General features: G+C 45.2%; 1 protein-coding gene across 4 annotated transcripts in view; it reads right to left on the bottom strand.

The window, feature by feature from the left end:
- Positions 1–18,196, bottom strand: part of LOC105492850 (ceramide synthase 5) — a 37,496-nt gene extending 19,300 nt beyond the window's left edge. The window contains exon 1 of one of the 4 annotated variants that reach the window (XM_011760123.3): positions 17,753–18,196. In XM_011760123.3, coding sequence (XP_011758425.2) covers positions 17,753–18,129 — 377 coding nt within the window. In that variant the 5' untranslated portion in view covers positions 18,130–18,196. The remainder of the gene's footprint in view (positions 1–17,752) is intronic. The other 3 variants (XM_011760125.3, XM_011760124.3, XM_011760122.3) reach the window with 3 other exon arrangements.
- Positions 18,197–26,695: the final 8,499 nt, after the last annotated feature.

Genomic DNA, 26,695 nt, shown 5'->3' with positions numbered 1-26,695 from the left:
ACATTTTCCCTATTTTTTTTTTTCTAAAACAGTAGACATTGATAGGTACTATCCACATAAACAAAAACTCTTTGGGATCCTTGAAAATTTTTTAAGATTGTAAAGGAGTCCTGAGATCATAGTTTGAAAACTGCTGTGCTCGATGATACTGAGAAATCATACTTTTAGTGTGGCTTTCTGTGTTCTCCAGGATCGATCCACGTTTTAAAACAATTTGTCAGACAAGATTTTTCCCTTCCTGGCAGATTTTAGTTAAGCAGGCATTTAGTGGTCTATAAAAATAAGCTACTACTTTCCACCTGTAACTCCACGAACACGAATCCAGTGACCCATCCTGACAGTATTAGATTTGTCCTACTTTGTAGAGATCATTTCACTCTGCCCTTTTCCTGCTCTCCAGATACATGGCAGCAGTTGACCTAAGCCTAGGTTAATTAGGATGAAATTACCTATTGCTTTCGCTTTTTCCTATCAAAGACAGGATCTATATACTAACAATGCTACTTTTGTGATTCATTACACCACTGATGAATATGAATTATACACAAATAAAACCAAAGTCTAGATTAAGCTTCTCGACTACTTTATGGTGGCAAGTAACACAAATGGGCTATACTTATGCTGAGATACTGATCTTAGCTTTCAGGGTGATCCGTGGGGCCTTCGGGTAGCCAGAAACCTTTAGTCTGTAGTCTCTGGCCTCATATACCTTACTGTATAATGCAAATGTTTTTTGTATATTTATTTAGAGACAGAGTCTCATTCTGATGCCTAGGCTGAAATGAAGTGTGGTGGTGTGATCCGGGCTCACTGCAACGTCCGCCTCCCGGGTTCAAGTGATTCTTGTGCCTCAGCTTCCCAAGTAGTAGCTGGGACTACAGGCATGCACCACCATGCCCAGCTAATTTTTGTATTTTTAGTAGAGACGGGGTTTCACTACATTGACCGGGCTGGTCTTGAACTCCTGACCTCAAGTGATCCACCTGCCTCCGACTCCCAAAGTGCTGGGATTACAGGCGCGAGCAGTACACTCAGCCACAAATGTTATTTTGTATGTGTGCAGCAATATGACCAGATTGAGAAACACCAGCTTAGATCAATTTCTAGAAAAATATAAAGTGCCAAAGTAGATATATAAAAAGAACAGGAGTTTAAGACCAGTCTGGGCAACATGGTGAGACCCTATCTCTACAAAAAATTTTTTAAAATTAGCTGGGTGTGGTGGCATGTGCCCATGATCCCAGCTACTAGGGAGGCTGAGGCAGGAGGACTGCTTGAGCCCAGGAGGTAGAGGCTGCAGTGAGCCCTGATTGTGCCACTACACTCCAGCCTGGGTGACAGAGTGAGATGCTATCTCCAAAACATAAAATAATGAAATAAAATAAAGTTTGGGAGTTAAAGATGAGTTGAGTTTTGTTTTTGCTGAATCTCAAGTACCCATGGGACATTAAAATGGAACTGTCTCGGATGCAAATACACTTGGAAAAGGGGCTTGGGTATGATATAGAGAGAGAGAGAAAGAAGAGAATATATGAATACAAATGAATAAGAATATAAGTGGTAGCTAAATTTGTGGGGGTGACTGTGATTACATACCAAAGGAATATAAACTTAAAAGAGAACTGAGGTCAGAACCCTGAACAACATCAGCATAAAAGGTGAATTTAGGGGACAGGAAGGTCAGAGGTGGAGTTGTATCAAATAAGGGAGAGACCAAGACTAGGACTTCAGTATCTACTAGATTTGGCAATTTGGAGATCTGTAGTAACCTTTACCAAAGAAATTCCAGTAAAGTAAAGACTCTAAACGATAGCAGTGAGTTAAAGCAGTTAAAGACACAGGAGGAAAGAAGCAGAAATAGCCAAGACCCTCAAGCATTTAGGAAAGGGAATGCCCTCAACTTTGTTATCAGAATCACTCAATCTAAACTAATCACATCTAAAACCAATCTCCCTGTACTCTTTACTGATCAGAAATTGCATTCTACTTATCCCTCCTTTTTTCTATTATCTTCAGCCTCACTCTCAACTTGTTTCTTCTCATCAGATCTTAAACATGCTCAAGTTTTTCACATCTTAAAACAGCCCTGCCGGTCCCTAGCACCCTCTGGCCTTCCCCGACCTCACAACTAAACTCCCACACATTCCTCAACTCACCTTCCTCTCCCCTCTGGCTTCTGTCCCTACACTCCATTGAAGCTGTTCTTGCCAAAGTTGTCAATGATCTCCTTATTGTGAAAACAAATGGATGCTTTTCAGTCCTCTATCTTACTTGACCTTTCAGCAGCATTTTATTAGGTTGGTGCAAAAGTAATTGCCATTACTTTTAATGGCAAAAACCACAATTACTTTTGCACCAACCAAATCATTAATGACTAACCTTCTTCTTGAAATGCCCTTTTCTCTTCCTTACTGCCATACTCTTCCTAATCTTCTCCCTCTACCTCTCTGGCAGTGGAACTAGACTGCCTGGTAAGCACTGCTAGTTGAGTCACCTTGGACAAGTTACTCTGTGCTTCAGTTCTCTCATCTGTAAAATGAGGATAACAGTAGTGCCTGCATACCTCATAAACTTACTAATGAGGATTCAATGCCTAGCACTTAGAACAATGCCTAGGACAAAGTAAACACTTACTAAACACCCACTTTGAGATGGAGCATCCCTCTGTCACCTGGGCTGGAGTGCAATGGCGTGATCTTGGCTCACTGCAACCTCCACCTCCTGGGTTCAATTTTGCCTCAGCCTCCCAAGTAGCCGGGATTACAGGTATTTTTAGTACCTGTTCAGGACCAGGCTGGTCCCGAACTCCTGGCCTCAAGTGATTCACCTGCCTCGGCTTCCCAAAGTGTTGGGATTACAGGTGTTAGCCACTGTGCGTGGCCTATACCAACTATTAATACTATCAAATAACGTATGGCTGTCATTCCTCTATCTCCTTTGCAGTTTATTTTTCCTCTGCCTTTTCCTACAACATAGTGTTTCCTCAGGGTTCACTTAGAGGTTCTTTTTGTACTCTACACATTCACCCTCAGTAACCTCATCAATTACGGTAGAGGGTCTCAAGTATGGTCTGCAGACCCCTGAGGGTTCCTGAGGCACTCTCAGGGGCTCTACAAACTAAACTATTTTCATAACAATATTATTATTTGCCTTTTTCACTGTGTTGACATTTGCAGTGATTGTGCAAATCCATGGTAGGTAAAACGTTATGGTACTTTATACCAAATCAAGGTAGTGACACCAAACCATACTAGTAGTTACTATACTGTAGAGCTATGTCTTCTCAATTTTTAAAATATGCCAGTTTTGCTTAAGAATGTCCCTGATGAAGCACTACAAATTATTACTTTTATTAAATCTTGACCCTTGAATATGTTTTTTAAAAGTATTCTGTGATTGGGCACGGTGGCTTATGCCTGTAATCCCAGCCCTTTAGAAGGCTGAGGCAAGCGGATCACTTGAGGTCAGGAGTTTGAGACCACCCTGGCCAACATGTTGAAACCCAGTCTCCACTTATTCTGTGATAAAATAGATGTACCCAAAAAGCACTTCTGATGCATACCAAAGTATATGGCTCTCAAGGAAAACCATTTGTGTGACTATTGCGAGCAGAATAAACTAAGTCACTTTTTCCATAGAATACCATTTTTACCTGAAAGGACTGACAAACTAATGTCATTCAGCTCTTGAGTATTTAGCAAACACTTTCTCAAAAATAAATGACGCCGGATGCAGTGGCTTACGCCTGTAATCCCAGCACTTTGGGAGGCAGAGGCGGGCAGATCACCTGAGGTCAGGAATTCGAGACCAGCCTGGCCAACATAGTGAAACCCTGTCTCTACTAAAAATATAAATATTAGCTGGGTGTGGTGGCAGGCGCCTGTAATCCCAGCTACTCAGGAGGCCGAGGCAGGAGAACTGCTTGAACCCAGGAGGCGGAGGTTGTAGTGAGCTGAGATCCTGCCACTGCACTCCAGCCTTGGCGACGGAGCAAGACTTTGTCTCAAAATAATAATAATAATACTAGAAATAATTATAATAAATTATGTGAGCCCGTCATTTCAAGAAAAGCACTGTTGCCAATGATAAAATTCAAGCTTTCAAGTTAAACTTAGAATGTTTAGAAAACTTTTATCTGCCTTTCAGCCTGACAACTCAATACTTAAGACTTTTCTGATGAGATTGGTTATAATGAGATAAACTAATAGGATTTTTTTTTTTTTTTTTCCCTGAGTCAGAATCTCACTCTGTTGCCAGGCTGGAGTGCAGTGGCATGCACGATCTTGGCTTATTGCAATCTCTGCCTCCTGGGTTCAAGCGATTCTCCCGCCTCAGCCTCCTGAGTAGCTGGGACTAGAGGCGCGCACCACCACGTCCAGCTAATTTTTGTACTAAATTTTTGTACTTTTCTACTAAAATAGAGATAGGGTTTCACCATGTTGGCCGGGATGGTCATGATCTCTTGACCTTGTGATCCACTTGCCTCAGTCTCCCAAAGTGCTGGGATTACAGGTGTGATTTTTAAATATTGTATAATATCATATTGACATGTGGGACATTTGTATAACTGAATGAACCAGTATTTTCCAAATGATGGATACATGATGTCCATTCAAAATGTAATATAGGCCAGGCATAGTGGCTCACGCCTGTAATCCCAGCACTTTGGGAGGCTGAGGCGCGCGGATCACCTGAGGTCAGGAGTTTGAGACCAGTCTGGCCAATATGGTGAAACCCCATCTCTACTAAAAATACAAAATTAACTGGTCATGATGGCACACACCCGTAATCCCAGCTACTTGGGAGGCTGAGGCAGGAGAATCGCTTGCACTCAGGAGGCGGAGGTTGCAGTGAGCTGTGACTGCGCCATTGCACTCCAGCCTGGGTGACAAGAGCAAAACACCACCTCAAAACAACAACAACAAAACACAATTAACATAGAACAATGGATTCTAACATAATAAAATGGAAAGCTCATTAATATGGCTTCAGATTCTACTTAGCAATCAACGTTTAAGAAACTGCTACTTGTGGTTGGGTGGGTGGCTCACGCCTGTAATCCCAGCACTTTGGGAGGCCGAGGTGGGCGGATCACAAGGTCAGGAGATTGAGACCATCCTGGCCAACACGGTGAAACGCTGTCTCTACTAAAAATGCAAAAATTAGCTGGGTGCAGTGGCGCATGCCAGTAATCCCAGCTACTCGGGAGGCTGAGGCAGGAGAATCGCTTGAACCAGGGAGTTGGTGGTTGCAGTGAGATCACACCACTACACTCCAGCCTGGCGACAGAGCAAGACTCTGTCTCAAAAAAAAAAACAACAACAACAACAACAACTGCTACTTGTGTTTTGGTGTAGTATCAAAGATAAACATCAAATTATTTGAAAGGGCTATTAACATACTTCCTGCTTTTCAATGACAAAGCTGTATGAAGCCATCTTTTCTTCATACTTCAATCAAAACAATATATTACGAGAGATTGAATGCAGAAGCTGCTAGGATAATCCAGCTGTCTTCTATTAAGCCAGATATTAAAGAGATTTGCAAAAATGTAAAATCAACGCTGTTCTTCTATTTTTTCTTTTGGAAAATAATATTTTTCAAAAAGCTTATTTATGTTAACGTGTAAATCGATGTATTAATAATTTTGTCTATTTTCTCGCTTTTTGTGGAGAACGAGGTCTTGCTATGTTACCCACACAGGTCTTGAGCTCCTGAGCTCAAGCTATTCTCCTGTCTCTGTCTCCTACGTGCTGGGATTACAGGTGTGAAACACTGCACCTGGCCTATTGTTATTTTTAATGAACTAATAAGCATTTCTTAAATTTCTTTTTGAGACAGAGTTTCGCTCTGTCACCCAGGCTGGAATGTAGTGGCGCTATCTTGGCTCACTGCAACCTCCGCTCCCAGGTTCAAGTGATTCTCCTGCCTCAGCCGCCCAAGTAGCTGGGACTATAGGCATGCACCACCATGCCTGGCTAATTTTTGTATTTTTAGTAGAGACGGGGTTTCACCGTGTTGGCCAGGCTAGTCTTGAACTCCTGACCTCAGGTGATCCACCCACCTAGGCCTCCCAAAGTGCTGGGATTATAGGCGTGAGCCATTGTGCCCAGTCAGCATTTCTTAAATTTCTAAACTTTAATTTAAAATATGGTAGGCCGGGCGCGGTGGCTCAAGCCTGTAATCCCAGCCCTTTGGGAGGCCGAGACGGGTGGATCACGAGGTCAGGAGATCGAGACCATCCTGGCTAACACGGTGAAACCCCGTCTCTACTAAAAATACAAAAAAAAAAACTAGCCGGGCGAGGTGGCGGGCGCCTGTAGTCCCAGCTTCCCGGGAGGCTGAGGCAGGAGAATGGCGTAAACCCAGGAGGCGGAGCTTGCAGTGAGCTGAGATCTGGCCACTGCACTCCAGCCTGGGCGACAGAGTGAGACTCCGCCTAAAAAAAAAAAAAAAAAAAAAATATGGTAAAGTTGATGGGTATATGTAACCCACATAAACAAAAGCTCCTTGGAGTCCTCAGTAATTTTTAAAAGTGAAAAACAATCCCTGAGAACAAAAAGTTACAATACATTCTTCTGAGTAAATTCTTAAAAGAATAGGATTCCCTGTGTACAAGGTACTGCACTTTTCAAGATACCTATACCGCCAAACCCAGCATTTCTTTCATGGTCTGTGCTCAAGTGATCTTTGGTTTCCTTTGAGGGCCATTAAAAAAAAAAAATTGCCGGGCGCTGTGACTCATGAGGTCAGGAGATCGAGACCATCCTGGCTAACACAGTGAAACCCCGTCTCTACTAAAAATCCAAAGAAATTAGCCGGAAGTGGTGGCAGGTGCCTGTAGTCCCAGCTACTCGGGAGGCTGAGGAAGGAGAATGGCATGAACCCGGGAGGTGGAGCTTGCACTGAGCTGAGATCGTGTGCCACTGTACTCCAGCCTGGGCGACAGAGCGAGACTCCACCTCAAAAATAATAATAATAAAAAAATCAAATAAAAACAAAATTGGCCCAGCCTGGGCAACATGGTAAAATCTTGTCTCTACAAAAAATATAACAATTAGTGGCCGGGCGTGGTGGCTCACGCCTGTAATCCCCAGCACTCTGGGAGGCCAAGGCGAGTGGATCACCTGCGGTCAGGAGTTTCAGACCAGCCTGAGGAATATGGTGAAACTCGTCTCTACTAAAATACAAAAATTAGCTGGGTGTGGTGGCACGCCTGCAGTCCCAGCTACCCAGGAGGCTGAGGTAGGAGAACTGCTTAAACCTGGGAGGCAGAGGTTGCAGTGAGCTGAGATCGCACCACTGCACTCCAGCCTGGGTGACAGAGCAACACTCAGTCTCAAAAAACAAAACAACAAAAAAACTATATATATATATATATAAAACAATTAGTAGCCAGGTGTGGTGGCATGCACCTCTGGTCCCAGTGACTGGGGAGGCTGAGGTGGGAGGATTGTTTGAGCCAGGAGGTGGAGGCTATTGCATTGCCATTGAATGCCATTGCATTCCAGCCTGGGTGACAGAGTGAGGTTTAATACATATTTTAAAAATTTATCAGTATTAGTTTTTAATAGAGAAAATATTGATAGATATAACCCATATAAACAAAAAATATTTGGGGTCTTCAATAATTTTTTAAAATATAAAAGAGTCCTGAGAGCAAAAGATGTGAGAACCCACTGCTATATAGCATAGGGATCTCAGGAGTCAAGAAGGAAGTTATGTAGCTGGGCCTGTAGTTCCAGCTACCATGGAAGCTGAGGTGGGTGGACTGATTGAGGCCAAGAGGTCAAGGCTGTAGTGACATCAGGCCTGTGAATGGCCACTGCATTCCAACCTGGGTAATTGTGACGGTTAATACTGAGCGTCAACTTAATTGGATTGAAGAATGCAAAGCAGCGATCCTGCGCATGTCTGTGAGGGTGCTGCCAAAGGAGACTAACATTTGAGTCAGTGGGCTGGGAAAGGCACAGCCACTCTTAATCTGGGTAGGCACCATCTAATCAGCTGCCAGCATGGCAAGCAGGCAGAAAAACGTGAAAAGACTAGACTGGCCTAGCCTCCCAGCCTACATCTTTCTCTCCTGCTGGACCCTTCCTTCCCTCAAACATCGGACTCCAAGTTCTTCAGTTTTGGAACTCCGACTAGCTTTCCTTGCTCCTCAGCTTGCAGAGGCCTGTTGTGGGACCTTGTGATAGTATGAGTTAATACTTGATAAACTTCCCTTTATATATCTATCCTATTAATTCTGTCCCTCTAGAGGACCCTGACTGATACAGTAATAAAGCAAGATTCCACCTCTTAGGAAGGAAAATTAAAAAAAAAAAAAAGGAATTACTCTACTAGAGTCACAACATCTCAAGCAGAAGTAGGTTTCAGAGTCATTCATTCAATAAACACTTACTGAATAGCTAATATGAATGTACAAAGTACTGCATTAGATACCTACAGTTTCATGGGGGAGACAAGTCCATACACAGAGCCCAATCTCAAGGTCATCCCCCAAAAATAGGGCAGTTCATTCAAGATCTCTGAAATGGTTCTCTTCAAATTCCAGCTGTGACCTGACAAATGTTTCTGACATTATTCACTTTACCTAGCTCCTTGACTTCACTAAAGTCAAGAGAATATTAGATGAGGAAAAAAGAACTTGTCCAAAAAAATGATCAAACCTGAAACAATAATTGACCCTGTCTAGACAGAAGCAAAAGAACCTACTGTAGGCCAGGCGCGGTGGCTCAAGCCTGTAATCCCAGCACTTTGGGAGGCCAAGACGGGCGGATCACGAGGTCAGGAGATGGAGACCATCCTGGCTAACATGATGAAACCCCGTCTCTACTGAAAAATACAAAAAACTAGCCAGACGAGGTGGCGGGCGCCTGTAGTCCCAGCTACTCGGGAGGCTGAGACAGGAGAATGGCGTAAACCCGGGAGGCGGAGCTTGCAGTGAGCCGAGATCCGGCCACTGCACTCCAGCCTGGGCGACAGAGCGAGACTCTGCCTCAAAAAAAAAAAAAAAAAAGAATCTACTGTAGGCCAGGCAGGGTGATTCACGCCAGTAATTCCAGCAGTTTGGAAGGCCGAGGTGGAAGCATCACTTGAGTTCAGGAGTTCAAGACCAGACTGGTAAACATGGCAAAACCCCCTCCCTACAAAAAATACGAAAATTAGCCGGGCACAGTGGCACATGCGTGTAGTCCCAGCTTCTTGGGAGGCTGAGGTGGCAAGATGGCTTGAGCCCAGGAGGTGGAAGTTGCAGTGATACCAGATCGTGCCACTGCATTCCAGCCTGGGTGATAGAGCAAGACCATGACAAAAAAAAAAAAAATCTGTAATAGATGTTTTTCTCAGGGAACACATGTAGATTGTATCTTTTTTGTAAATCTAATCATTCTAATGTACTAGAAGAATTCTACTGAGAGGACACTGAAGTGAATTCAGGCCAAAGTGGTAGGATAAACTCATTTGTTCCTTTCATTAAACATATTTATCTTTTTTCAATGGATAATTACACAACTTAATGCATTTGCTTAAAATAGAAACACAAACACACACAAGTGATAACCACTGATTTTCTTGCTCTCTCCAAGGGTAGAAATCATGGTTTATTCACTTTTTCATCCTTGGCTTATTTATTTTTACATTTATCTTGTCCAGCTTCTAAAACCATGACATATAGTTTGATATGACATATCCTAAGCTTTCAATAAATAGATGTTGAAGAATGAACAGATGAACAAATGGGTGAAAACTTAATTCTCAACTAAGAGGCAAAGTGTTTCATGGAAAAGTGCCACTCGTAAGGATGAAATTAAAACTCAGCCTTACCCTCCTGGGTCATCAGATAGCCTACCAGCTCGGTGCTTATCAAGTGTAGGAGATCACTGATTTCTGGGGAATCAGATCCAAGTTAACCGATTTCAGTCTATAACTGGAGATTTCCCTAAACACAACCATGACAATCTGATTTAGTTTGAGACATTTTATGCCTGTAATTGAGACTGTTTACTAATGCTGACAATACCCAAAAACTGAAAACTTACAAGGAATATCTTTATAAGAAAACTTGTATTTTACAGAAGAGATATAGTAAGAGTGTGATTATTCTCAATGCCTTATCAGAGCTGTGCAGTTCTGCATGAACATTTACCTACTTGACAAACTTGCTTATAGATCATTAACACTGAGAAGATATATGTAAAAAGGCAAAAATATAGAGCAATGCTTGGCTAGAAGCAACTGTCAAAGATTACTCAAGCCACCCGGCCCAGTGGCTCACGCCTGTAATCCCAGCACTTTGGGAGGCCAAGGCGGACGGATCACGAGGTCAGGAGATCGAGACCATCCTGGCTAACACAGTGAAACCCCGTCTCTACTAAAAATACAAAAAATTAGCCGGGTGCGGTGGTGGATGCCTGTAGTCCCAGCTACTCAGGAGGCTGAGGCAGGAGAATGGTGTGAACCTGGGAGGCGGAGCTTGCAGTGAGCCGCGCCACTGCCCTCCAGCCTGGGCGACAAAACGAGATTCCGTCTCAAAAAAAAAAATTTACTCAAAATAGAATATAACCATTCATTTGAATATTTCAGGAAATAATTTACATTTAAAAATCTTACTTTCACTAAAATTTCTTAGATTCATTGTTTAAAGGAACATCCAATACCTCTGCATCATCTTTTAATCCTAAAAAGTATATCACATGTGAATTTACATTAAAATTATTTTCTCAATTATTATTAATATTGTCTGAATTACCATCATCACCACTGTCCAAAAGAAATATAATGTGAGTCACATGTGTAATTTAAAATTTTCTTTTCTTTTTTGAGACAGGGTCTCGCTCTGTTGCCCAGGCTGGAGTGCAATGGTACGATCTCGGCTCACTGCAACCTCCATCTCACAGGTTCAAGCGATTCTCCTGCCTCAGCCCCCTGAGTAGCTGGGATTACAGGCGCCTACCACCACACCCAGCTAATTTTTGTATTTTTAGTGATGGGGTTTCGCCATGTTGGTCAGGCTGGTCTTGAACTCCTGACCTCAAGTCATCTGCCCGCCTCAGCCTCCCAAAGTGCTGGGATTACAGGCATTAGCCACTGTGCCCAGCCTGTAATTTAAAATTTTCTAATATCCACATTTTTTAAAAAGTGAAATTAATGTTGATAATGTGTTTTAACTTGATACGTCAAAAGTACTGTCAATATGTAATCAATTAAAAATTGAGACCAGGTGTGTTGGCTCAAACCTGTAATCCCAGCACTTTGGGAGGCTGAGGTGGGTGGATCACCTGAGGTCAGGAGTTCGAGACCAGTCTGGCCAACATGGCAAAACCCCATCTCTACTAAAAATACAAAAATTAGCTGGGTGTGGTGGTAGGTGCCTGTAGTCCCAGCTCCGTGGGAGGCGGAGGCAGGAGAATCACTTGAACCCAGGAGGCGGAGGTTGCAGTAAGCTGAGATTGTGCCACTGCACTCCAGCCTGGGCGACAGAGCGAGACTCTGTCTCAAAAAAAAGAAAAGAAAAGAAAAAAACAAAGAAAAAGAAAAAAGGAAATAAATGGAAACATGTGCAAGAAAATGAATCACTACTCTTGTTGTCAGTTTCATGACAGGCCAGCAAATGAGTCTATTCAATCCCCACTGAGAGAGAATGGCATTGAGAAGACTCTTTAGACACTCCAGTGAGGTTGCCTTGAAGTAGTGAGAGAAGAGGGGATTGGAATAATGAATAAGCAGCGGTGAAAGCTCTCAGCTATCTCCTGTATAATTCACAAAACTGTTTTCTTCTAGCAATATAAAACATATTATAATACTGTATTTAAAATAAATGAACCTATATAGATCTGATGGTATCAATACTGTCTCAAACTCCTACTTGATCCTAGGGAAAAGTGCGCAAGGGACTAAATACTAAGTTTCAAACAATTTTATCTTTAAGATTCAGTTTAAGTCAGATCCAACAGGCTACCTGAACTTGGACCACACCTTGGACTACTCTTTCCCTAAATCAGCACACAATATTCAAAGAAGCAACAAGTGGAAGACTTTCTTATCTCTCTTTTGGTAGGTAACAGTGGGTAGCCTGAGTGTGTGTAAGAGGAGAGGGGAGAAAGAGAAGCTATAGAACAGTGCACAACATGCGAGCATAGTATGGTGAAATTTAACAACAGAAACAAAGAAATTATAATTTCTCCTCTCTTAAGCCAGATATCTATTTCAGATTGAAGATCTAGATTCTGGGTTACTCCTCAGGGCATCTGAGTAGATAAGAGTAGACTCTTCTCAATCATTCTATAAATACTCACTTGCTACACTGAGGCACTGTGCAAGAGTACAGTCCACTGCAATGCAACCAGTCAACAGAGGCCCACAAAGGCAAGCCTCTGTGCTTTGGAGGGTAATAATCACCTTTCTGCAGTTCTTTAACAAAATAGTTAGCTAGATATACTTAACTTATGGTCAGATGGCTTTCCAAATCATCCCCATCAGGTGAGGCTACAGTTCTCTATAGGGAATATGGAAACTTAAAAAATATTTAATAAATGCTCAGCGTGGTTGATGAGAAGGGAGAGAAAGTAAAAGCAAATTGCACCCTTTATATTTACTCTTTGGGAGATTCTCGAAACACAAATAGAGACTATTTATCTAGGCACATAGTGTAAGACTCATTTAAATATGCAGTAATGACATGAAACAAACAAACAAAAAAAAGCAAAGTTGGCCAGATGCAGTGGCTCACGCCTGTAATCCCAGCACTTTGGGAGGCTGAGCAGGTGGATCACTTGAGGCTAGGAGTTTAAGACCGGCCTGGCCAACATGGTAAAACCCTGTCTCTACTAAAAATAGGAAAATTAGCTGGGCGTGGTGGTGTGCGCCTGTATTCCCAGCTACTCGAGAGGCTGAGGCATGAGGACTGCTTGAACCTGGGAGGCAGAGGCTGCAGTGAGCTGACATCAAGCCACTGTGTTCCAGCCTGGGCAACAGAGTGAGACTCCGTCTCAAAAAAAGAAAAAAGAAAAAAAAAAAAAGCAAAGTTCAAGTCAAAAGGATAATATTAAATAAGAACAGGATGAGTACAGATTTGTTCCTTTTTTTTTTTTTTGAGACAGAGTCTCACTTTGTTGCCCAAGCTGGAGTGCAGTGGCATGATCTCAGCTCACTGTAACCTCTACCTCCTGGGTTCAAGCGATTCTCCTGCCTCAGCCTCCTGAGTAGCTAGGACTTCAGGCGCATGCCACCACACCAGGCTAATTTCTTGTATTTGTAGTAAAACAGGGTTTTACCATGTTGGCCAGGCCAGTCTTGAGCTCCTGACCTCAGGTAATCCACCCGCCTTGGCCTCCCAAAGTACTGGGATTACAGGCATGAGCCACCGTGCCTGGCTGATTTGTTCTTTAAAAAAAAAAAATGTATATGAAGTGTGTAACAGGAAATTAATTTGTTCTTCAAATACTAGAATACTAGAACAAGAAGTTAAATCTTAACACTTGAAAGGGGGTTTAAGGAATAGGAAAAGATGGATGGCCCTATCAAACAGTGAAAGAGCACTGGGCTGGGGAAAAAGACCAGTTGTATATTGCAACCTCTGAAAAGCTGAAGGATGTTTCTAAGCCTTAGTAACTGTCTGTAAAAGGAGGTCGGAGTTCTAGCTTCTAACAGTCTGTGATTACTACATAAATCGCTTCTACAAACTAAATAGGTAGGATTTTAGAATGAGAAAAGGCATGCAAGGATTTTGGGCTCTGAAAAAAAAAAAGAGAAAATGTGGGAAAGATGACTAATTGTCCCAATATACCTCTTTATTTCTCTCTCTCTCTCTTTTTTTTTTTTTTTTTGTGACAGAGTCTCGCTCTATTGCCTAAGCTGGAGTGCAGTGGCATGATCTCGGCTCACTGCAACCTCCACCTCCTAGGTTCAAGAGATTCTCCTGCCTCAGTCTCCTGAGTAGCTGGGATTATAGGCACACGCCATCACACCCAGCTAATTTTTGTATTTTTAGTAGAGACAGTGTTTCACCATGTTAGCCAGGTTGGTCTCCAACTCCTGACCTGAGTCAGCCTCCCAAAGTGCTGGGATTATAGGCATGAGCTACTGCGCCTGGCCTCTCTTTCTTTAAGAGACAGGGTCTCACTCCTTTGCCCAGACTGGAGTGCACTGGCGCTACCATAGCTCATTGCAGCTTTGAACTCCTGGGCTCAAGCCATCTTCCTGCCTCAGCCTCCTGAGTAGCTGGGACTACAGATGCATGCCACCACATCTGGCTAACATTTTTATTTTTTGTAGAACCAGGGTCTCGCTATGTTGCCCAGGCTGATTTCAAACTCCTGGTCTCAAGCAATTCTCTCACCTTGGCCTCCCCAAGTGTTGGGATTACAGGTGTAAGCCACCATGCTAGGCCCCAATATTTATTTTTGAGATGGAGTGTTGCTCTGTTGCCCACGCTAGAGTCCAATGGCACGATCTCAGCTCACTGCAACCTCCACCTTCCAGGTTCAAGCCATTCTCCTGCCTCAGCCTCCCAAGTAGCTGGGATTACAGGCACCTGCCACTATGCTGGCCTATTTTTGTATTTTTAGTAGAGATGAGATTTCATGTTGTTGACCAGGCTAGTCTCAAACTCCTGACCTCAAGCGATCTGCCTGCCTCGGCCTCCCAAAGTGCTGGGACTACAGGCATGAACCACCGTGCCCAACCTCTACAATTTTTTTTTTTTTTTGAGACAGAGTTTTCCTCTGTTGCTCAGGCTGGAGTGCAATGGTGCGATCTTGGCAAACTGCAACCTCTGCCTCTCCAGCTCAAGCAATTCTCATGCCTCAGCCTCCTGAGTAGCTGGGATTACAGGTATGTACCACTATGCCCCAAAATACGAATTTTTGTATTTTTAGTAGAGATGGGGTTTCACCATGTTGGCCAGGCTGGTCTCGAACTCCTGGCCTCAAGTGATCTCCCCGCCTCGGCCTCCCAAAGTGCTGGGATTAAAGGTGTGAGCCACCATGCCCCGCCCCACCAATTTTTTTTTTAATTAGTTGGGCATAGTGGTGCGCACCTATGGTCTCGGCTACTTGGGAGGCTGAGGTGGGAGGATTGCTTGAGCCAAGGAGGTCGAGGTTGGAGTCAGCTTCATGCCACTGCAGTCCAGCCTGGGTGAGACTGAGACGCTGTCTCAAAAACAACAACAAAAGAGTGGAGTGACTCTATTTTCTTTATGAAAGACCAGAACAGTAAAAGAGGAACTGGCAATTCAGCAGTGAATTCTATACTGAGGTAATGGGTCTTAAAAAACCAAAATAGCGAGAGTGCTTCTAGGGTTAAATTTTCCTAAGAGCAAACATGAGACAAACAAGGTGCCCGTCCTTACTGGCCAAGAGTTATCATACTAGAATGCTTTCAGTTCAGTATTCCCATCCACCTGTACTCCCCTGACACTGGAGCACCATAGAAACACTCAGATAGAATTCCCACAGGTAAAGGATCCCTTCCAGCAGCTCTGCCAGGGTATATATGTCTTCAGCCATCTGAGGGAACACTTTGGAATCTGAAGAGATACGTACATTTATATAAAATGGGTGTTTATAAGCAACAAGCTATTTCCTCTTACCACTAACATGGGGAAATTTCCATACTGGCACATATTTATATGAAAAGCAGAGATCTTTTTCTATGAAAATCACCTTTAAAAAAAAATTTTTGTCCTGACTTGTGTATATTCCTTTGGAGTCATTACATTGCCTTCCTCCTTTTTTTTTTTGGCCCTCCTATACAGAGACTATGGAAGAGAGTACCTGGATCTAGTTTATTCCAAAGAGAGACAAGCAGTTTGTGCCTCCACTCCAGATTCCAGGATGACTAAATACAATGATTATACTTAACAGAACAAGGCCGCGTGCGGTGGCTCACGCTTGTAATCCCAGCACCTTGGGAGGCTGAGGTGGGCGGATCGTGAGGTCAGGAGATCGAGACCATCCTGGCCTATACCGTGAAACCCCGTCTCTACTAAAAATACAAAAAATTAGCCAGGCGTGGTGGCGGATGCCTGTAGTCTCAGCTACTCGGGAGGCTCAGACAGGAGAATGGCATGAACCCGGGAGGCGGAGCTTGCAGTGAGCCGAGATCACACCACTGCACTCCAGCCTGGTCCACAGAGCGAGACTCGGCCTCAAGGGCCAAGGAAAGCCATTTAGATCTTTGGGTTTCATTTGCTTCACTTAAGCATCTTTTATTTTTGCACTTGAACGTCTGGCAGAGCATTTTGATGATGACACACAAATACTACGAATAAATGGACGAGTGACTAGCTAAATAGAACACAATATTTTGAAAGATTTGAGTCAAAAATAGTAGGCAAATCGAAGAAGCAATCCCAAACAGATGCTATCTTTCAGAAATTAACAGATTGTTTCACCTGCAGCATAGTCCCATCCCAGAAAGGGCATTCCTGCATTACAATCATTTATGCTTGGATAAAGGCAAAACGAACAGCTGTCCAAGAAACACCCTCATTACCTGAGGCCTATGGCAAAAACACGTCTCCTTTCTTGGAGTCTAAGTAGACTTGATCAAAATCACCCACAGCTATAAATTCACATTATAATATCACACACCAAAGCCTCAGTGAATATCTTGGACAAACAGATATGATCCATTCACTTAAAGGTGAAATCACATGGTTGAACAAAGTATATTGCAATTCTGCTAAACTCATTTAGAAGCTGGCTCAAGGCCGGGTGCGGTGGCTCACGCCTGTAATCCCAGCACTTTGGGAGGCAGAGGCGGGCGGATCACTTGAGGTCAGGAGTTAGAGACCAGCCGGGCCAACATGGCGAAACCCCTTCTCTACTAAAAATACAAAAATTAGCAGGGCGTGGTGGTGCGCGCCTGTAATCCCAGCTACTCGGGAGGCTGAGGAAGGAGAATCGCTTGAACTGGGGAGGCGGAGGTTGCGTTGAGCCGAGATCGTGCCATTGTACTCCAGCCTGGGCAACAAGAACGAAACTCCGTCTCAAAAAAAAAAGAAGCTGGCTCAATATAGCTGTCCTCTGATAAGCCCTATGGCTCTCTATCCCTTCGAACACTCCTCCTTCCATTTCAGGCCCCAAGGCCTGTTCTGCAACTAATCTGACATCTTTCCATACTTTGGAAGCCTCGGGCTCCACCACACCCTATCCCCACCAGATTTCTACCCTCCTACCAACAAACGTGCATGAGTTGACATACCAAACCAACTCTTAGGGCCAAACTAATCCTGTTCCCCTCAGTTCTCAGAAACTCAAGCGTCCTAACGAATCTTAAAATTCTGATGAATCCATTCCTTTCCCTTGGAACGTCTGGCCCTTGGGTTGACTCCTCGGCTTCCATGGTCACAACTAGCTGTGGTTCTCCTGGGCCCTTCCTATCCCTCTCTTGGGGGCCTCTGCCAGAGTTCACACTGAACCTGTTTCCTCATCTGTAAGACCCTTGGAGGTTGGGAGGAGGCCTATATGACCGCCCCCGCCAAGCCAACTCCGGATCTAACATTGAAGGGACCCAGCATTCCCCTAGACCCCCACTCTTTCTCTTGCCCACGCCCCAAACTCCTTCTCCACCCAGGCTCCGCTACCACCTCGCCCACTCGCCTAGCATCACCCGCCGCGGCCCAAGCTCCCCTAGCCCCTGCTTCCGGGCTTTCCCTGCAGTTCTGCTTCCGGCCCTCGGTCCTTCCCACAGCGGGGCGCCCCTGCCCTCGCCCGGCCCCTCGAGCCGCTCGCTCGCGGGCTCTCACCTTTCGAAGAGCAGCCTCACGAAGAAGATGCCCGCCGCCAGCGGGAACACCGAGAGGATGTGCCGGCCGCGCGGGTAGCCGTAGCCGTCGGCCGGCCCCTCCAGATCAGCCCAGGTCACGTTCTGGGGTAGCCAGAAGCGCTCGCTCCACAGCCAGCCCCACAGCAAGCTTAGGGGTCCCTGCGCTGCTGTCGCCATCTTACGCCCACCCCGAGCCACCGCCGCCACAAGCGTCAGCTGCCTCCACAGCCAACGGAACCCGCGGGGAGGCGGCCCCAGGGCGGGGCCCGACCAGCGGCCACCCCCTTCCGGCCCCTTCTGAACACCGCCACGGATCCGCCCGCCTCCCCGGCAGAGCCGGGCCTCTTCACCGCCCATCTCTCCTCCCGACCCACTTCCCTCACCGCAACCCGGGAACCGCCTCCGGCGATCCACGCCCCTTCCCGAGCCTCTGACTCGCCCAGCCGGGTCCTGGGGCCACGCCCCGGGCGGTGCTGGGCCCACCCTCTTTTGCTGCTAGTCTTGGCCGCGCTTCTGCTCCTCACTCCTCCATCCAGCCACGGCCACACCCCTTATTTCAGGCCTAGCTCCTTTACGGGGACATTCTCCTTTCTCAGCCTGTCAGAATCAAGTACGTTCCCGCTCCCACCCAGGCGGTATCTCTGTCTCCACTCCCGGAGGCCAGATCGATCTCTCAGGTCATGGCTTCTCTTGGATCTCTGCTGGTCCTGCCCACTACTGTCTGCCACCAGAGTTCTTTTTGCTCCCAACCTTTTCTTCCCTTCGTGCCCCATGACCTCAGCCTACTTTCACTGCTTTATCCCTTAAAAATTAGTCACTTTGGGCCGGGCGCGGTGGCTCAAGCCTGTAATCCCAGCACTTTGGGAGGCCGAGACGGGCGGATCACGAGGTCAGGGGATCAAGACCATCCTGGCTAACACGGCGAAACCCCGTCTCTACTAAAAATACAAAAAACTAGCCAGGCGAGGTGGCGGCCAGTGCCTGTAGTCCCAGCTACTCGGGAGGCTGAGGCAGGAGAATGGCGTGAACCCGGGAGGCGGAGCTTGCAGTGAGCCGAGATGGTGCCACTGCACTCCAGCCCGGGCGACAGAGCGAGACTCCGTCTCAAAAAAAAAAAAAAAAAAAAATTAGTCACTTTTCCTCGGAAAAGATGGACTTAACAGTTTACAAAACGCCGGGCGCGGTGGCTCACGCCTGTAATCCCAGCACGTTCGGAGGCCAACGCAGGCGGATCACTTGAGGTCAGGAGTTTGAGACCACCCTGGCCAACATGGCAAAACCCCGTCTCTACTAAAAATACAAAAATTAGCCGGGCCTGGTGGCGCTGTGCCTGTAATTCCAGCTACTCGGAAAGCTGAGACAGGAGAATCGCTTGAACCTGGGAGGTTGCAGTGAGCCGAGGTTGCAGTGAGGTTTGCAGTGAGCCGAGATCGTGCCATTGCACTCCAGCCTGGGCGACAGACCAAAGACTCCGTCTCGAAGCAGTAATGAAAATAACAGTTTACAAAAATCCTTTTATTCTTCTCTTGGGGAAAAGGAAACCGAAGAAAAACAACTCGAAAAGGGAGGCACTTGTCCGGGCGCGGTGGCTCACACCTGTAATCCCAGCACTTTGGGAGGCCGAGGCGGGCGGATCACGAGGTTAAGAGATCGAGACCATCCTGGCTAACACAGTGAAACCCGTCTCTACTAAAAATACAAAAAAAAAAAAAAAAAAAAAAAAAATTAGCCAGGCGTGGTGGCGGGCGTCTGTAGTCCCAGCTACTCGGGAGGCTGAGGCAGGAGAATGGCGTGAACACGGGAGGCGGAGCTTGCAGTGAGCAGAGATCACACCACTGCACTCCAGCCTGGGCAACAGAGCGAGACTCCATCTCAAAAAAAAAAAAAAAAAAAAAGGGAGGCACTCAAAAAATATTCCTAAAGGCAGGGCGGGTGCGGTGGCTTACGCCTGTAATCCCAACACTTTGGAAGGCCAAGGCGGGCGAATCACCTGAGGTCAGGAGTTTGAGACCAGCCTGGCCAAATTGGTGAAACCCCATCTGTACTAAAAACAAAAATTAGCCAGGCGTAGCGGTGCATGCCTGTAATCCTAGCTACTCGGGAGGCTGAGGCAGAGAATTGCTTGAACCCGGGAAGCTGAGGTCACAGTGAGCCGAGATCGCGCCATTGCTCTCCAGCCTAGGTGACAGAGCGTCTCAAAACAAAACAAAAACAAAAAAAGGCCGGGCGCAGTGGCTCACACCTGTAATCCCAACACTTTGGGAGGCCGAGGCAGGCGGATCAAGAGGTCAGGAGATCGAGAGCATCCTGGCCAACATGGTGAAACCTCATCTCTACTAAACATACAAAAAATTAGTCCGGCTTGGTGGTAGTCCCAGCCTGTAGTCCCAGATACTCGGGAGGCTGAGGCAGGAGAATGGTGTGAACCCGGGAGGTGGAACTTGCAGTGAGCCGAGATCGCGCCATGGCACTCCAGTCTGGGCGACAGTGAGACTTCATCTCGAAAAAACAAACAAACAAACAAATCCTTTAAATTTAATTTGGCTGGTTTGTTTGCGTATTTTTTTGTGTGAAGGAGTCAGTATCACACCCAGGCTGGAGTGCAATGGTGCTATTTCTGCTCACTGCAACCTCCGCCTCTGGGTTCAAGAGATCCTCCCTTCTCAGCCTCCCGAGTAGCTGGGACTATGGACACGTGCCACCACACCGGAGTAATTTTTGCATTTTTTGATAGAGCCTGGGGTTTCACCATGTTGGCCAGGCTGGTCTCGAACTCCTGACCTCAAGAGATCCACCCATCGCAGCATCCCTGTTGGGAATGAAGTTTTTGGTGTCGCAAAAAAAACCCCAAAAACAAACAAACAAACAAAAAAAACAACAACAACGCAGGAACAAATGATCTTTCAGCAAGGCAAGCTTTACTTTCTGCAGAAAGGGTGCTACTCAAAAGCTGTCCAGCCAGGAGAACACACAGAACAAAGGAGACAGAGTTATTTATAATCTGACTCATCTACCCTACTGCTGTGTCCATTTTCCATTGGCTGAATAGGACCTCACATTTTACACTTTACCTGATTGGCTATTAGTTTAAAACTTTTTTAATTGGGTAAGGGGAACAGAACAAAGAAAGAAAAGGAAGTTGCCCAGGGATCTTTAGGGAAGCATCTCCAAATAAGGAATGGCATGCACTATAGGCTGGGGCTTGTCTAGTTCTGTCCAGGCATGCGGAGCAAGCTAGGACAGCTGATTTGGAAAACACACACACACACACACATAGTGGGTAGCAATCTTATAGTAAGAAATTGTGACTTTTTATAATCTTCAAAAAAGAACTTTCCCATTTCTCACACTCGCAAAGTGCTGGGACTACAGGCGTGAGCCACTCCGCCCAGCCTAAAGTTTTTTTTTTTTAAACAGAGTCTCGGTCTGCAGCCCAGATTGGAGTGCAGTGGCGGGATCTCGGCTCACCGCAGACTCTGTCTCCTGGGTTCAAGTGATTCTCTCCCCTCAGCCTCCTGAGTAGCTAGGATTACACGCAGGTGCCACCACGCCTGGCTAATTTTTGTATTTTTAGTAGAGATGGTGTTTTGCCATGTTAGCCATGGAACCCCTGACCTCAAGTGATCCACCTGCCTGGGCCTCCCAAAGGGCTGGGATTACAGGCTTGAGCCACCACACCCGGCTGAAATTTTTCTTTCTTTCTTTTTTTTTTTTTTTTTGAGACGGAGTCTCGCTCTGTCACCCAGGCTGGAGAGCAGTGGCACGATCTCAGCTCACCGTAAGCTCCGCCTCCCGGGTTCACGCCATTCTCCTGCCTCAGCCTCCCAAGTAGCTGGGACTACCGGCGCCTGCCACCACGGCCGGCTAATTTTTTGTATTTTTAGTAGAGACGGGGTTTCACCCTGTTAGCCAGGATGGTCTCGATCTCCTGACCTGGTGATCCGCCTGCCTCGGCCTCCTAAAGTGCTGGGATTACAGGCGTGAGCCACCGGGCCTGGCCTAATTTTTATGTTTTTATTAGAGACGAGGTTCCACCATGTTAGCCAGGCCGCTCTTAAACTCCTGACCTCAGGTGATCCACCTGCCTGGGCCTCCCAAAGTGCTGGGATTACAGGTGTGAGCCACCGAGCTCGGCTGGTTTGCTTCATTTTAGTTCAGTGCCTCTCAAACTTTAGCAATAGCTCAGATATTAGCTTGTCCCATCTCGCACAAGGAGAGTTTCTTTAAGTTCCTGGACCCCATCCAGAGAGATCCTGCTTTCAGGAGTTTGGGGGTAGGATCTACGAATTTGCATTTCCTATTTCTAACAAACTCGTAGGTGATGTCACTGCTGCTGTTCTGTGAGCCACTGCCTGAAGCCACTTCCATCCAAACCCAGCAATAGCTTCATGGTAACTACACTATATTAAGATACAGTTTTAAAGGGCTGGGAACGGTGGCTCATGCCTCTTATCCCAGCATTTTGGGAGGCTGAGGCAGGCAGATCACCTGAGGTCAGGAGTTCAAGACCAGCCTGGCCAACATGGCAAAAACCCACCTGTACAAAAATACAAAAATTAGCTAGGTATGGTGGCAGGTGCCTGTAGTCTCAGCTACTCTGGAGGCTAAGGCAGGAGAATCACCTGAACCCAGGAGACGGAGGTTGCAGTGACCCGAGATTATGCCACTGCACTCCAGCCTGGGCAACAAATGGAGCCTCCAATCTCAAAAAAAAAAAAAAGATGTATTTTAAAAGGAAGTAATAAAATAAACCCAGCCCCATGGGATTTTCAATCAGCATCTCAAGGAACAGAAGACATACTAACTTAGCATGCAGGAACCACCCGTACACAATGATCTTGGTCTGACACCCTATTCATGATTCTTTTTTTTTTTTTTTTTTTTTGAGATGGAGTCTTGCTCTGTCACCCAGGCTGGAGTGCAATGGCGCAATCTCGGCTCACTGCAACCTCCGCCTCCTGGGTTCAAGCAATTCTCCTGCCTCAACCTCCCAAGTAGCTGGGATTACAGGTGCATGCCACTACATCCAGCTAATTTTGTATTTTTAGTAGAGATGGGGTTTCGCCATGTTGGCCAGGCTGGTCTCCAACTCCTGACCTCAGGTGATCTGCCTGCCTTGGCCTCGCAACGTGCTGGGATTACAGGCATGAGCCACTGTGCCTGGCCCCTATTCATGATTCTATCCCCAGAAAAATGAGCATGTACCAATTCCCAGTCTCTTGGCTGTTGGGAAACATTGCTAATGATATATGTAATGCAAAGCAAATTCGCTTTCACCTTGGCCAAGAGTGATCCAGCAAGTCACTGGAACCAAGCTGGCCTTGTAGCAGTCATGAGCAGAGAGAGCCTCCTTAACCATCTCAAGTCCCAAGCTAGCCCCTTTTTCTGCCTTACCAACAGAAAAGCTCTCATCACCCTATAGTCACCAGTGATATACCAGGTCCAAACAAGGTAGCCTTCATTTAGAGAGCTAAAATAACAAATGATTAATGCTTTTTCTGTTTGGCTGCTTTTGTTTTCTAAGAATGTTTGGTGTTATCTGGTCATTCTTTTGACTAAGACATCCTTTCTTTATGTTGACTCTGGAGCTATTCCTTGTTCCTACTCTGTGTACTCATGATATGTCTATATCTTAGCCCTTGAAAGGCATAGAAATATGGAGTCTCACTCCGTTGCCCAGGCTGGAATGCAGTGGTGCAATCTCGGCTCACTGCAGCCCCCATGTCCTGGGTTCAAGCGATTCTCCTGCCTCAGCCTCCTGAGTACCTGGGACTGAAAGGAGCTGGGCACATTCCTCAGCCCCGGGCTAAAAACTCCCTGAGCCCAGTACAAACACATCCCATCCTCCCATCCCACCACATATCGCCATATCTCTCTCAAACTCCCTGAGCCCAGTACAAACACCACCTGGAAAGTCTCCGATAAGGAGACAGCCGTTCAAGGTTTTACTGAAAGCGCGGGAACCAAAAGAATTCCTTTGTTCCCCTGTAACTCTCGGGCTATAAAAAGCAAACGCTCGCATTGTTCGGGGCCCTCTTGTATACTGTGGAATGGAGGGACCAGGTTCGAACTTGTAGTAAAGATCCTTGCCGCTTGGCTTTGACTCTGGACTCTGGTGGTCTTCTTTGGGGAACAAACGGTCTGGGCGTAACAGGACCACAGGCACGTACCATCATGCCCAGCTAATTTTTGTATTTTTAGTAGAGATGGGATTTCACCATGCTGGCCAGGCTGGTCTTGAACTCCTGACCTTGTGATCCACCTGCCTTGGCCTCCCAAAGTGCTGGAAGCCACCACACCCGCCCAAAAAGAGCTCTTCTGAGGGTAGTCTCAGTCCCCAAGTGGTGGCACACTCAACTGATATCCACAGGTACTTAGACTTTTTTGTATAAAGTCGGTGCATAATGTGAGTACCATGTGGATGGATTAGAGTAAAACGCAAGTCACAGAAGTTCAAGCCAGGATTGGATATTTTATATCAGTAGGAGCTTTTGGATTAATTGTTCAATGATCATGGATTTTTTTTTTTTTGAGATGGAATTTCGCTCTTGTTGCCCAGGCTGGAGCAATGCTGTGATCTCGGCTCACCGCAACCTGCCCCTCCTGGGTTCAAGCGATTCTCCTGCCTCAGCCTCCAGAGTAGCTTGGATTACAGGCACGCGCCACCACACCTGGCTAATTTTGCATTTTTAGTAGAGATGGGTTTTCGCCATGTTGGCCAGGCTGGTCTCCAACTCCTGACCTCAGGTGATCCGCCTGCCTCGGCCTCACAAAGTGCTGGGATTACAGGCGTGAGCCACTGCGCCTGGTCTGAACATGGATCTTTAAATGACTTGGTGGGGGCAAGAGCAGAAAGCAGTATCCTACCAACCACTCAGAAAACTAGGCAAGACTCGAGAAAACACAGGGATCCTGGAAAATATAACAGATGACTTAAAAAGCATGCCTTACTCTCCAAGGAAATCCACATTTCAACCCTACCAATTAAAAAAAAAAAAACCTTAACAATTGGGGCAGTTGCCTCTACAGGCAAGGATATCAATCAGTCAAAAATGCATCTGCCCACTTAGTGTGAACATCGATTTTAAACAAAGGGAAAAAAAAAAAAGCACCAGACACAATGGCTTACTCCTGTAATCCAGCACTTTGGAAAGCAGAGGTGGGTGGTTCACAAGGTCAGGAATTTGAGACCAGTCTGGCCAACATGGTGAAACCCCGAGTCTACTGAAAATACAAGCATTAGCCAGGCGTGGTAGCAGGTGTCTGTAATCCCAGCTACTTGGGAGGTCTGAGGCAGGAGAATCACTTGAACTGGGGAGGTGGAGGTTGCAGTGAGCCAAGATCATGCCACTGTACTCCAGCCTGGGCGACGGAGCAAGACTGTGTCTCAAAAAAAAAAAAAAAGCATCTGCCTAAAGTAAAAAACAAGTCCATTTTCAGCAGAGACATTTGGAAATCCATTCAGCATGCTAGGCATAATTGTAAGGTGAATTATTCAATGTTGAATGCTATAAACAATAAAAACCACCACTGGATTTCAAATTGGTAAAATAGCTCATTTTGAGTGCACACATTAATTCTCTTGCCAAGTTGCCTGCAATTTTCCAGAAAAATTTGTCTTCCTTTAGGGAGGACTGAAATCCAAAATCAGCCCAACACTACCATCTAGTGGTGAGATGTATTGATGACGTGTCTCTTCAACTAAAAAAAGTAGTACCATGTTTTTCTTCCCAAACTGAGATCCTGAGAGACAGTAATAATGTAAAAAAAAAATGGAAGAGAAACATTGAAAAGTTCAAATTTTCATTAAAATCTTTATTGAATAAAAATGTTTCAGACTAAGCATGACTAAGAAAGCACAATGTTTTACATCTCTAAAAAATATTAAAGCTAAATCTCTAATAAATGCAGTACAAAGAAAAGCCTACAGCTTAAAACACCTCTCCCTCCCATCCATACATTTGGAATATCAATTGTGTACAACAAATGTACTCAAGTTTATAATGTCCTCAAACCTTAAGACTAGAAAATCATCCCAAGAAAAAGGCCTATAGTTGGTTTAATTTCACCCTGGGAATACTGTCTGTGATAAAAATCAATATATTTCAGAGCTAATAAGTATTTAAAAATTAGTGTCTCAAAAAGAGGACATCATAAGGGAAATACAGGGCTTAGAGGTCTGAGCTCAAATGGTGTAAAGCAGTTCTTTCTTATTCCTCCTTTAAACTCTTCACTTTGCTCTAACATGGAACATGGGGGACAGTGATCCCAAAGGTATTACTAAAATATTGCAGCTTTCAGTAAATTATGAGAAGCACAGATATAATCAGAAAAGAAAGCAATCATTGGGAGTACAGTAAATTCATTGGCAGATACAAAAGCTTATTTGGGAGATAGATCTCTCCAAGCACCGAAGAATGTAGGTTGGTTTTTCAATTGCCTCAAAAAGTGCTCCGTTGTGTTATACCTCAGGACGTCGAGTTCAGGATATAGTTTAGAGAGTAGGACATAAAGTAGTAAATTCCTTATATATATCACAGCCAGAAAATTAATCTAAAAAAATTTAAAGACTAAATAAACTCTTAACAGGTAAATCCTAAAAAAATTAAATTGGTATTCATTTAAAAATATACAAACTGTGCCCTTTATACTAAAGTGCATTCAGTCGTAATGTTTAGGCCCCTAAATTCCTTCTGTATGTTCTCTAATTCCAAAATAGTGTGTAACAATATACTACTGATCATCTATCTACTTTAATATTGCCTTTTGGGAATATAGTAGAATCTGGGCTATTATAAGGTGGAATATTTCCCCAGTTCTAAGCCTTACAGCACTTATGCATATCATCACTGCTAAAATGAAGAATTTAAGTAAAGTTATCTCTAGCATTTAGAATGTGTTTTTTTGTTTTGTTTTGTTTTGG

This window comes from Macaca nemestrina, chromosome 10 (genome assembly GCF_043159975.1).
Source record: "Macaca nemestrina isolate mMacNem1 chromosome 10, mMacNem.hap1, whole genome shotgun sequence".
In the NCBI taxonomy this organism is placed as follows: Eukaryota; Metazoa; Chordata; class Mammalia; order Primates; family Cercopithecidae; genus Macaca; species Macaca nemestrina.
This window is presented reverse-complemented; position numbering and strand designations above follow the sequence as displayed.